We start from the raw sequence: 14221 nt of genomic DNA on the forward strand, positions 1-14221 counted from the left end.
CATATATGTTAAATCTACCAAAAATGAATTAGGAGATGATTTTTAATGTTACAAAGGCTTCCTTACTTAAAAATATTTCACCTCACCGTACCTTAAAAAGAAAACCATAATTCAAAAAGAGACATGTACCAAAATGTTCATTGCAGCTCTGTTCACAATAGCCCGGAGCTGGAAACAACCTAAGTGTCCATCATCGGATGAATGGATAAAGAAGATGTGGCACATATATACAATGGAATATTACTCAGCCATAAAAAGAAACGAAACTGAGCTATTTGTAATGAGGTGGATAGACCTAGAGTCTGTCATACAGAGTGAAGTAAGTCAGAAAGAGAAAGACAAATACCGTATGCTAACACATATATACGGAATTAAAAAAAAAATGTCATGAAGAACCTAGGGGTAAAACGGGAATAAAGACACAGACCTACTTGAGAATGGACTTGAGGATATGGGGAGGGGGAAGGGTAAGCTGTGACAAAGCGAAAGAGAGGCATGGACATATATACACTACCAAACGTAAGGTAGATAGATAGTGGGAAGCAGCCGCAGAGCACAGGGAGATCAGCTCGGTGCTTTGTGACCGCCTGGAGGGGTGGGATGGGGAGGGTGGGAGGGAGGGAGATGCATGAGGGAAGGGATGTGGGAACAGATGAATATGTATGACTGATTCACTTTGTTATAAAGCAGAAACTAATAAAAAAAAATAAAAAATAAAAAAAATAAAAATAAAAAAACCCTCCTTTTTTCGTCATGAAGGGAACTGACCATAAAAATCCATCACTGGGTCTTCAGTTCTCGACAGCTTGTTTCTGAGCCATTTTGGAATTTGGAAGGCTCTAGAAAGCTGGTTTCCAGCCCTTCAACAGATCTGTATTGAGTATCTCCCATATATAAATATATTTGTAACTGATTTTAAAAATTAAATAAAAAATTTGTCTGAAAAAAAAAAATATTTCACCTCACCGTACCTTAAAAAGTCCCTATGTGCACGTAAGGATTTTTTTTTTTTAAGGACTAGTAACTGGAGAATAGACAAACCTTAAATTACTAGGAGCCAAAATCAATTAACATCAATCAGAAAGAGGAACAAATTCCTAAATTTTAATGCAAATTATATACTATGATAGTATTATACATTGATATAATACCTGCTTTCATTCAGTTATATTATATTCTAATATCCACTAATGAAAGTGGATAAAACACTGTTTAATATTATTTACTGGTTTCCTACCCTGAAATGAAATAAATTAGAAAGTTATTGTTTGTACCCTAACAACAAAGGTCCAATTCTGGAAGGTCTGCTTCCTTAATAGGCAATTGGGTTGATTGTATGACCCCTTCTCTCCCTGAATGTAGATCTTTAGGTCGATTACATAGAGGTCACAGGACAGAATAAATCTTTAATCTTGGCATTAGTGACTGGCAATTTGAAACTGCAAATTTTGAACAGCTGGGAATGATTTCTCCTTCCATGAATCTAACTCACGGACCATCACTGATACACTGTTCATAATTTCAACTGCTTAATCATACGATTCAGTATTTGATTATCACCTTCTTTATCATGTAAGGAAGAAGCAAACAATATTGAGGAAATTTTTTTGCCTCAATTCCAAGTACAAAGTTTAACTATAAATTATAATAGATTCTAACAATATTTTAAGCTTTGTAATTAAAGCGCTATAAAAACTAACTATTAAATTATTATCTATCAATTTTAAGAGGTTAACTTTGAAAGGTAGTTTCATTTGAACTCTGTTGTTAAAGCATAGAAAACAATATTGAGCCAGAAATTTACATTTACATTTTTACATACCTGTGAGTGGTTATTTTCACTTCCATCAAGCCTTTCTTGTGCTTCCTCCGATGTTATTTCTAAGTCTAGTTCTGCTGACAAATCTATATGTTTAGTTAAAATTAACTACTTAGAACAGTTAGATAAAAGACATAATCTTTATAAAAATAGATTTAAAAAATTCTATCAAATGACAATTTAAATTAAGCTTAATCTTTAGCTGAATATTTACTTCTTTAAGAAATACTTCTAATTACCTAAAACTCCAACAAACCATCTGGGAAATACCAGATGTCACCAGGTTACAGGCACACAAACATCTCAAAGATTCATTTACAAATTCATCCACCAAACATCAATGAACAGAACAATCAGAAACCAAACAAAGGGTTTCCCTTGTGGCACAGTGGTTGAGAGTCCGCCTGCCGATGCAGGGGACACGGGATCGTACACCAATACGGGAAGATCCCACATGCAGCGGAGCAGCTGGGCCCGTGAGCCATGGCCGCTAGGCCTGTGCGTCTGGAGCCTGTGATCCGCAGTGGGAGAGGCCACAACAGTGAGAGGCCCGCTTACCGCAAAACAAACAAACAAACAAACAAAATTTAAAAATACAGGACAAACATAGAAAGTCACAATATACTCTGTTCTCTACTTCATAATAGTACCTATTTAACAACACACCAAGCTTCAACTGCAACGTTATTCATGGTTTCCAAAATTACTGTTACTTTTCATGCTTTTATCAGTTCCTTAATCTGAAATGTTTTCCTCTACTCTTCTGACAAAGTAGTTTTCACCTTTTAAGACTCAGCCTGCTTTGTGAAGTCCTCCTTGATTACAGCTCTCTTTCCCCAAATAGGTATCTCTTTCCTAGTAGCTACCTTAGTACTTTATAGATTTTTCTAGTGTATCTTCATCCCCTGAACTGTAAATTATTTCTTCACGTCTATCCTCTTTGCTTCTAGACTGTAGAGGACAATCTCTTGAAATCATCTTTGTATAAACAGTCTTTATTTTACTCAATAATTATTTATTGAGTTCCTGCTCAGTACTAAACATGGACTTTAAAGAAGAATGTAGATAAAAGGTGTCAGGGATGGCTTTTCTAGAGATAATGCCTGAGCTGAGACTTACACAGTGAGGTCAGTCAGATTCAAGGGAATAGAGGGCAGGAGAGGGAGAGAGCATGGAAAGCTGTAGCAAGACAGGCAGAGAAGCATATATAAAACAGGGTGAATAGTTGTCTAAAATACAGGGATAGATGAGAGAGCATCACCAGCAGTTCAGAATTCCAGAGCAAAGGACAGACAGAAAGGGCTAGAGAGCGAGAGTCAGGTAGAAGTTAGATTATGAAAGCCTCGTGTCATTCTAAGATGGCTGGACATTAATATGCTTTAAAGAGTGGTTCACGATCACTGGTGCACTTGAGATAGATCACTCTAAATGCTGCAGGAGGGATGAATTTGAAGGCCATACAAATTAATAGAGGGAGAAGAATTTCATGGCATTATAATGCAAAAAAAAAAGATGATGCAGGCCTACACTGAGGGACTGTTTCCAGAAATATTTAGGATATAAAATTACCAGGACCCAGCATAGAATAAATCTTTATTAAATAAATAAATGCACGAATCCTGGGCACCTCAAGAACTAGACTCTGCTTATTACTTTATAAAAGGTATCAATTGAGAAGAGAAATGATCTGCATGAACTGTTTTAAGTTGCTTGTATTTAGTTTCCAGTTTTCCAGTTTCACATCTTCCTGTGTTGACGGGGCTCGTGTACGTGTTTCATTTGAATTTGTGCTTCTTGGACCTACCAAGCTCATGGAGAAATGAGAGCAAACAAGTCACTTGTATAGATAAAAAAAACTTTGAGGTTATAGCTTGTAGTCACTACTCTGGGAGATAACTGAGAATCTTTTGTAAATGTAACATTAATTCCACAGGTAAGGAAAGACAAGAAGATAAAACTATAGGACTGGAAAAAGAAAACAGTGTATGATTTATTAATATAGTCCTGATCATATGACTGATTAAGGGCACTAAATTAATTGGTATTTATGTAGAACATATATTAGATGTGGTTAATCAATAGACTGGGCATCCTAGTAGAATTAGAATTGATTTTCCTTACACTATCTTTAAATGATCAGCACTCCTTAAAACCAATATCCCTTGTGAACTATTAATTCATTAAAAATAATAAGTTGGTATACTATGTGGACACAGCTAAGAAGGAGGGACTATGTAGCAATCCCCAATGACTCCCATTACTGCTGGGAAAGCCAATTCTAAAATATATAAACTCATAGAAAATACAAGAGTTTACTATTTGGTTTTGGAGGTGCTTTTTTCGTTACATTGAATATAGTTATAACTAATACTAATGAATTCAGAGCTAAACAAAAATAAAGCTAAGAAACTACATTTTGAGAAGGGAATCTTGAGATGTCTGCCTAGGTTTCCCAACTAGTCCCAAAGTTCTAAATATAATCTTGCTACCCACTCTCAGGTGTATGCTAAATACTAGTCTAAGGAACCTATTCTCTCTCCTAATTCCCATTGTTATTTATTATGTTGCTTTGGTCAGAGGAAGAATGCAAACGTCTTGCTAAAAGACGTTTGGCTGCAGGTTGAATAAAAGGAGTAAACACAAAGCAGATTTTGCCACAAAATGATTTTGGAAACATCAGGATTATGGTGAAGCCATGCCGAGGTGGCCTACGGTTGAGGGCTCTGTGCTTATTTATTACATTGTTTGCTTTCTCTGTTTTCTGGCAGTTGTGACTCACACAGGTCACGGAGCGTGTAATCCCCTAACAGAAACAACACTCCGATATTAATCTTTTCTTTATCTGTTAAGGTCATCTGTCCAAATTCTGTGGATGCTGACTGATTTTTGGTCATTGATTGTGACACAAATGGATATTTATCATCAACTTTCAAATGCCTGGCTCTTTGACAAGTCTCATTATTGAGCGACAAACTAGCAGAATCCCAACCTGAAAAATCTGAAAACAAAGATTCCGTTTATTAGAGTGTGAATACTAATACAAATTTGACTAACCTGAACAAATTCTTTCTTCAGAGAAGCAGTCCCATGTCCTCCTCTCCCCCCAAACACACTACTCCCTCATGGCTTATTGTACCTTACACGTCATTGCCATTCATATAGATACGTTAAGTATTGCCTCTCATTTTTCCTAATTTTTAATTTTCTAGTGTTACTTACTTTGATTCACTCATCAATCTCTATTACATATTCTGTATACCTTAAGAGCTTTATTAATAATTACGTCTCTTCAACATATAAATGTTTTCATTAACAAAATTATGTCTAACCATTTATTTTATGTTTAAATATGCATGACAGTATTGTGTGTTCCAGAGACATGGGTTTTAAAAAATCTTTTAATGAATGGTACTACTTTAATACAATGAGATGGTCTTTCCTCAATGTACCAATATCTTCAGAACTCATTTTTTAAGGCTTGGATAAATATCATAAATTTACAAAAGAAATGATAGCCTTGAGTGACTAATTGTTTCCTGGTAAAAATAGGGTAAGTCTAGGTCCACACTAGATCCAAAGAGCATAAACTGCCATGACACAGGAAATGAATACATAACAAAAATATTTTCCTTTTTTTTAACGAAAGTAAAATTGTCAGATTTCAATTTCTCAAGACAAATAAGAGCTGAACCAAGATGGTAGAGTATAAGGATATGCTCTCAGTCCCTCTTGTGAGAACACCAGAATCACTAGTAGGTGCTGGACAATCATCGACAGGAAGACACTGGAACTCACCAAAAAAGATACCCCACATACGAAGACAAAGGAGAAGCCACAATGAGACAGTAGGAGGGGCGCAGTCACAGCAAAATCAAATACCATAACAGGTGGGTGGGTGACTCATAGACTGGAGAACACTTATACCACAGAAGTCCACCCACTGGAGTGAAGGTTCTGAGCCCCACATCAGGCTTCCCAACCTGGGGGTCCGGCAATGGGAAGAGAAATTCCTAGGGAATCAGACTTTGAAGCCTAGTGGGATTTGACTGCAGGAATTTGACAGGACTGGGGGAAAAACAGACTCCACTCTTGGAGGGCACACACAAACTACTGTGCGCAGTGGGACCCAGAAGAAGGAGCAGTGACCCCACGGGAGACTGAACCAGACCTACCTGCTAGTGTTGGAGGGTCTCCTGCAGAGGCGGGGGTTGGCTGTGGCTCATCGTGGGGACAAGAACAGGGGCAGCAGAAGTTCTGGGAAGTAGTCCTTGGCGTGAGCCCTCCCAGAGTCTGACATTAGCCCTACCAAAGAGCCCAGGTAGGCTCCACTGTTGGGTTGCCTCAGGCTAAACAACCAACAGGGAGGGAACGCAGGCCCACCCATCAGCAGTCAAGTGGATTAAAGTTTTACTGAGCTCTGCCCACCAGAGCAACACCCAGCTCTACCCACCACCACTCCCTCCCATCAGGAAACCTGCACAAGCCTCACAGATAGCCTCATCCACGAGAGGGCAGACAGGAGAAACAAGAACTACAATCCTGCAGCCTGTGGAACAAAAACCACATTCACAGACAGATAGACAAGATGAAAAGGCTATGTACCAGATGAAGGAACAAGACAAAACCACAGAAAAACAACTAAATGAAGTGGAGATAGGAAACCTTCCAGAAAAAGAATTCAGAATAATGATAGTGAAGATGATCCAGGACCTTGGAAAAACAATGGAGGCAAAGATCGAGAAGATGCAAGAACTGTTTAACAAAGACCTAGAAGAGTTAAAGAACAAACAAACAGAGATGAACAATACAATAATTGGAATGAAAACTACACTAGAAGGAATCAACAGCAGAATAACTGAGGCAGAAGAACACATAAGTGACCTGGAAGACAGATTGGCGGAATTCACTGAGCACAAGAGAATAAAGAAAAAAGAATGAAAAGAAATGAAGACAGCCTAAGAGACGTCTGAGACAACATTAAACGCAACAACATTCGCATTATAGGGGTCCCAAAAGGAGAAGAGAGAGGGAAAGGACCAGAGAAAATATTTGAAGAGATTATAGTCGAAAACTTCCCTAACATGGGAAAGGAAGTAGCCACTCAAGTCCAGGACGTGCAGCGAGTCCCATACAGGATAAACCCAAAGAGAAACATGCCGAGACACACAGTAATCAAATTGGCAAAAATTAAACACAAAGAAACATTACTGAAAGCAGCAAGGGAAAAATGACAAATAACATACAAGGGAACTCCCATAAGGTTAACAGCTGATTTCTCAGCAGAAACTCTACAAGCCAGAAGGGAGTGGCATGATGCACTTAAAGTGAGAAAAAGGAAGAACCTACAACCAAGATTACTCTACCCGGCAAGGATCTCATTCAGACTCCACAGAGAAATCAAAAGTTTTACAGACAAGCAAAAGCTAAGAGAATTCAGCACCACCAAACCAGCTCTACAACAAATGTTAAGGAACTTCTCTAAATGGGAAACACAAGGGAAGAAAAGGACCTACAAAAACAAACCCCAAAGAATTAAGAAAATGGTCATAGGAACATACATATTGATAATTACCTTAAACATGAATGGATTAAATGCTCCAACCAAAAGACACAGGCTTGCTGAATGGATACAAACACAAGACCCATATATATGCTGTCTACAAGAGCCCCACTTCAGACCTACAGACACATACAGACTGAAAGTGAGGGGATGGAAAAAGATATTCCATGCAAATGGAAATCAAAAGAAAGCTGGAGTAGCAATACTCATATCAGATAAAATAGACTTTAAAATAAAGAATGTTACAAAAGACAAGGAAGGACACTATATAATGATCAAGGGATCAATCCAAGAAGAATATATAACAATTATAAATATATATGCACCCAACATAGGACCACCTCAATATATAAGGCAACGGCTAACAGCTGTAAAAGAGGAAATCAACAGTAACACCATAATAGTGGGGGACTTTAACACCTCACTTGCACCAATGGACAGATCATCCAAAATGTAAATAAATAAGGAAACAGAAGCTTTAAATGACACAATAGGCCAGATAGATTTAATTGATATTTATAGGACATTCCATCCAAAAACAGCAGATTACACTTTCTTCTCAAGTGTGCACAGAACATTCTCCAGGATAAATCACATCTTGGGTCACAAACCAAGCCTCAGTAAATTTAAGAAAATTGAAATCATATCAAGCATCTTTTCTGACCACGACACTATGAGATTAGAAATGAATTACAGTGGAAAAACATAAAATACACAAACACATGGAGGCTAAACAGTAAATTACTAAATAACCAAGAGATCACTGAAGAAATCCAAGAGGAAATCAAAAAATACCTAGAGACAAATGACAATGAAAACACAACAATCCAAAACCTATGGGATGCAGCAAAAGCAGTCTTAAGAGGTAAGTTTATAGCTATACAAGCCTACCTCAAGAAACAAGAAAAATCTCAAAGAAATAATCTAACTTTATACCTAAAGGAACTAGAGAAAGAAGAACAAACAAAACCCAAAGTTAGCAGAAGGAAAGAAAACATAAAGATCAGAGCAGAAATAAATGAAATAGACACAAAGAAAACAATAGCAAAGATCAATAAAACTAAAAGCTGGTTCTTTGAGAAGATAAACAAAATTGATAAACCATTAGCCAGACTCATCAAGAAAAAGAGGGAGAGGACTCAAATCAATAAAATTAGAAATGAAAAAGGAGAAGTTACAACAGACACCGCAGAAAGACAAAGCATCTTAAGAGACTACTACAAGCAACTCTATGCCAATAAAATGGACAACCTGGAAGAAATGGACAAATTCTTAGAAAGGTATAACCTTCCAAGACTGAACCAGGAGAAACAGAAAATATGAACAGACCAATCACAAGTAATGAAATTGAAGCTGTGATGAAAAATCTTCCAACAAACAAAAGTCCAGGAGCAGACGGCTTCACAGGTGAATTTTATCAAACATTTAGAGGAGAGCTAACACCCATCCTTCTCAAACTCTTCCAAAAAATTGCAGAGGAAGGAGCACTCCCAAACTCATTTTACGAGGCCACCATCACCCTGATACCAAAACCAGACAAAGATACAGCAAAAAAAGAAAATTACAGACCAATATCACTGATGAATATAGATGCAAAAATCCTCAACAAAATACTAGCAAACAGAATCCAACAATGCATTAAAAGGATCATACACCATGATCAACTGGGATTTATCCCAGGGATGCAAGGATTCTTCAGTATACACAAATCAATCAATGTGATACACCATATTAACAAATTGAAGAATAAAAACCATATGATCATCTCAATAGATGCAGAAAAAGCTTTCAACAAAATTCAACACCAATTTATGATAAAAACTCTCCAGAAAGTGGGCATAGAGGGAACGTACCTCAACATAATAAAGGTCATATATTACAAACCCACAGCAAACATCATTCTCAATGGTGAAAAACTGAAAGCATTTCCTCTAAGATCAGGAACAAGACAAGAATGTCCACTCTCACCACTATTATTCAACATAGCTTTGGAAGTCCTAGCCTCAGCAATCAGAGAAGAAAAAGAAATAAAAGGAATATAAATTGCAAAAGAAGAAGTAAAACTGTCACTGTTTGCAGATGACATGATACCATACATAGAGAATCCTAAAGATGCCACCAGAAAACTACTAGAGCTAATCAAAGAATTTGGTAAAGTTGCAGGATACAAAATTAATGCACCGAAATCTCTTGCATTCCTATACACTAATGATGAAAAATATGAAAGAGAAATTCAGGAAACACTCTCATTTACCATTGCAACAAAAAGAATAAAATACCTAGGAATAAACCTACCTAGGGAGACAAAAGATCTGTATGCAGAAAAGTATAAGACACTGATGAAAGAAATTAAAGATGATACCAACAGATGGAGAGATAAACCATGTTCTTGGATTGGAAGAATCAATATTGTGAAAATGACTATACTACCCAAAGCAATGTACAGATTCAATGCAATCCCTATCAAATTACCAATGGCATTTTTTACGGAACTAGAACAAAAAATCGTAAAATTTGTATGGAGACAAAAAAGACCCCGAATACCCAAAGCAGTCTTGAGGGAAAAAAACGCAGCTGGAGGAATCAGACTCCCTGACGTCAGGCTATATTACAAAGCTACAGTAATCAAGAAAATATGGTACTGGCAGAAAAACAGAAACATAGATCAATGGAACAAGATAGAAAGCCCAGAGGTAAACCCACACACCTATGGTCAACTAATCTATGACAAAGGAGGCAAGGATATACAATGGAGAAAAGACAGTCTCTTCAATAAGTGGTGCTGGGAAAACTGGACAGATACATGGAAAGAATGATATTAGAACCCTCCCTAACACCATACACAAAAATAAACTCAAAATGGATTAGAGACCTAAATGTAAGACTGGACACTATAAATCTCTTAGAGGAAAACATAGGAAGAACACTCTTTGACAAGATCTTTTTTGATCCACCTCCTAGAGTAATGTAAATAAAAACAAAAATAAACAAATGGGACCTAGTGAAACTTCAAAGCTTTTGCACAGGAAAGGAAACCATAAACAAGATAAAAAGACAACCCTCAGAATGGGAGAAAATATTTGCAAACAAATCAACGGACAAAGGATTAATCTCCAAAACATATAAACAGCTCATGCAGCTCAATATTAAAAAAACAAACAACCCAATCCAAAAATGGGCAGAAGACCTAGATAGACAGTTCTCCAAAGAAGACATACAGATGGCCAAGAAGCACATGAAAAGCTGTTCAACATCACTAATTATTAGAGAAATACAAATCAAAGCTAGAATGAGGTATCACCTCACACCAGTTAGAATGGGCTTCATCAGAAAATGTACAAACAACAGAGGCTGGAGAGGGTATGGAGAAAAGAGAACCCTCTTGCACTGTTGGTGGGAATGTAACTGATACAGCCACTATGGAGAACAGTATGGAGGTTCCTTAAAAAACTAAAAATAGAATTACCATATGATCCGGCAATCCCACTACTGGGCATATACCCAGAGGAAACCATAATTCCAAAAGACACATGCACCCCAATGTTCACTGCAGCACTATTTACCGTAGGCAGGTCATGGACGCAACCTAAATGCCCATCGACAGACGAATGGATAAAGAAGATGGGGTACATATATACAATGGAATATTACTCAGCCATAAAAAAGGAATGAAATTGGGTCATTTGTTGAGACGTGGATGGATCCAGAGACTGTCATACAGAGTGAAGTAAGTCAGAAAGAGAAAAACAAATATCGTATATTAACGCATATATGTGGAACCTAGAAAAATGGTACAGATGAACTGGTTTGCAGGGCAGAAATGGAGGCACAGTTGTAGAAAACAAACGTATGGACACCAAGGGGGGAAAACCGCAGGGCGTTGGGGATGGTGGTGGGATTAATTGGGAGATTGGGAATGACATGTATACACTGATGTGTATAAAATTGATGACTAATAAGAACCTGCTGTATACATTAAAAAAAAGAGAAATCAAAGAAGAAAGCAAGGAATGTAAAAGTGAAAGTTTAAAGCCTGTTTCATCACAAGCGTCCCTTTATCATTTCACATCCATGAGCTCTGTAAATGGTTTAAAACAGTGGTTCTCAAGTGTCACCTGAGCATCCCTGGAGTCCCAAGACTCAACCGTTCAAGGGGTCCAAGAGGTCAAAACTATTTTCACAATAACAGTAAACGTTATTTCCATTCTCATTCTGTTTTAAGTGTACAGAGCAGTTTTCCAGAGACAAGATATGTGATAACATCATACTTCTAATGGCTAATAGAATGTATGATTGTGTGTGCTTGTATTTTAAATTTTTCAGTTTTATTTTCCAATACAGTAAACATCAGTAGATACAACCTACTTAAACAAAAGTTCCTTGGAATTCTCAATAATTTTTAAAAGTATAAAAGGATCCTATATCTGCATCATAAAAAATAACAAACAAATAAATAAAAGGATCTTAAAGCCCAAAACTTTCAGAATTACTGTTTTAAAAGATTGTGTCTATCAAATCGTCATTAAGGTATGATTACTTTCCCCCACTTTTAATAATCAAAGACCACACACACACACACACACACACACACACAGAGTCTGCTAATCAAAACATCTGGTTGGCTTAAGCTCATCCGTGTAACACCACTAAAATGAAATAATTAAAGTTGAACTACAATTGACACGTTAGCAAGTGAAGCTTTACTCTAGGTTAAGGTCAGAATTCAAATAAGCATTTTATAAAACTGGAAAAATCTTAGAATCTAATAATTAACCTCTGAGAATCCCTAAGAAGTACAGAGATTCCAAACTGAGAACTTTAGGGTATTGAAACGTACATAGAAACATCTGAGTTAAAGCTTACATTTTAAAAATATCTTTTTCTTATGCTTGTAAATATCTTTTTTTCAAAACATGGATACCAACAATAACATGTGCCTTATTTATGTCAAATCCTTCAATTAAACTTGCAAAAACAAAAGAAGAAAGAATTAGGAATATGAAGGCTGTGAGTGTTTCAAATATTTTAGTGTACCTCTTTCCAGAGTGAAATTTGCACTGCAAAATTTACCTGATCTGGCTGTTTGTAAATCCTTCATTCCTACTGCTTTATTAGGAACAGAATCTTTCACTCCAACTGCAGGCTGAATGGGTTGTGAAACAAGTTGATTAATAAATAATGTACATTTGATACAATCTGTAGTTAATAATTCAAGACAAAAATATAAGTTTTTACCTTCAAGTGAGGATATTTTTCAGGAGAATCTAAAAGGCAAAAGGGACATAGAATCAATTACACATAACTATGAAAGCCAACTATATATTCATGCAGTTAGTACTGAGCAGAACCCTCGTGCTTGGCCTTGGCAGTGAATACTTTAGGTTTTGGTGTTTTCTTTCTTGGGGGAAGTTAGGACTGCAACAAGACAGACATATGAATCCACTATAGATACTGAAGAAAAAATAGGAGTACAGGTTTAACAAAACATGCAGTTAAGATTTCAAAAGTAAGATTATGTTCCAAAAGCCTTTATAAAATAGAAAAATGCACATGTACCAATGTGAGCATGCTGATTGATGAGGAGAAAAGTGATCTTTAATCAGAGCAACAAATCATGACCCCGAGAAGGTAAATGTGAAAGCTGATGGTAAAATGCAACAGCATATCTTGAATGCAATACAGCAGCATCATTTACACCATTATACTACAGGTATTTATCATGTTCTTCAATTTGTCCTGTAATTTAGGAAGTGCACAGTTGGGATGACAGTTCAGTTGAATGTATAGTTCATTTCTCATCAGAGAAAGTGTTATGAACTGATCAGCTTGGATATACACTTGTAGAATAATAGTTCATAAAAATATTCATGTTTTTCCATACCCATGTGGGCTACTGGTATGCCTACATTTCTTGGATCCTCTAGTTTAGTCATCTTAAAGTTTCTCGATCCACTCATGCAAGAAGGTATATAAGGCACATCTAAGAAATAACGTATTATAAGTTTTCAACATCGAAGTACGACTATCAAAAAGGAAAAAGTAAATTTTACTGCCACAGAATTATTAGATATTAAAAATCTTTCATATTTCAAAATCAGTGTAGTATTTACTGAAAATAACAATTTTAGCATTTAGGGAATGAACCCTATTAATTTCTTTTGTTTCCAAAATTAGTTTGGTTCAGTATATCATGCTAATGTTTAAAAGGATTTTTGCGAAACAATTATCAGCAAAAAATTAGCTATCTTAGGGACTCCCCTGGCGGTCCAGTGGTGAAGACCCCATGCTTCTACTGCAGGGGGCACGGGTTCAATCCCTGGTTGGGGAATTTAAGGTCCCACATGCCAAGCCAAGCAGCCAAAAAAAAAAAAACCACAAACCTATCTTAAAAAACAAAAAACAGCCAATGCTTCCATATTCAAATTAATCTCATTTGAATAACACATACTAACACAACATATATCTTTGATGCCTGATAGTTACAAGGAGGAGCTGGGGTTTACCTCAATTCTAGCACCCACTCCTGCTTCCAGTATTCTCTGGAGCAGCAATGACCTAACCTTGTTTCAGTGTAAATACACTGAAGTCATCTAACGAGAGTTCTCTCACGTTTCCTCATCACCTCCACAATCACCTCCCTAACACCCTTCTTTCCCCCCTCTTTCCTTTCACTGTATTCTTTCCTCTTCAAAGGTAGTCTCTGGATCTGTGGTCTTAATTCTCCCCCTTTGACATTCTTTTTATGGATCATCCCCACCACTTCTTTTTTCCTCTTTGCTTAGCAGTGGCACCTTACCTCTATAAGTTCTACTTCAACGCTTTGCTACCCTCTGGCTATAAAC

General features: G+C 36.8%; 1 protein-coding gene across 5 annotated transcripts in view; it reads right to left on the reverse strand.

Moving 5' to 3' along the window:
• Positions 1-14221, reverse strand: part of LOC308614818 (ankyrin repeat domain-containing protein 26-like) — an 86770-nt gene that overhangs the window by 43423 nt on the left and 29126 nt on the right. For all 5 annotated transcript variants that reach the window (XM_081229581.1, XM_081229580.1, XM_081229584.1 and 2 more), the window contains exons 5-8: positions 13261-13359; positions 12615-12643; positions 12450-12522; positions 1823-1905 (exon numbers count right to left, since the gene is read on the reverse strand). In XM_081229581.1, the coding sequence (XP_081085707.1) occupies positions 1823-1905; positions 12450-12522; positions 12615-12643; positions 13261-13359 (284 nt within the window). The remainder of the gene's footprint in view (positions 1-1822; positions 1906-12449; positions 12523-12614; positions 12644-13260; positions 13360-14221) is intronic.

The sequence above is a fragment of the Mesoplodon bidens genome, assembly GCF_964165515.1.
Source record: "Mesoplodon bidens genome assembly, chromosome: 3".
Lineage (NCBI taxonomy): Eukaryota > Metazoa > Chordata > Mammalia > Artiodactyla > Ziphiidae > Mesoplodon > Mesoplodon bidens.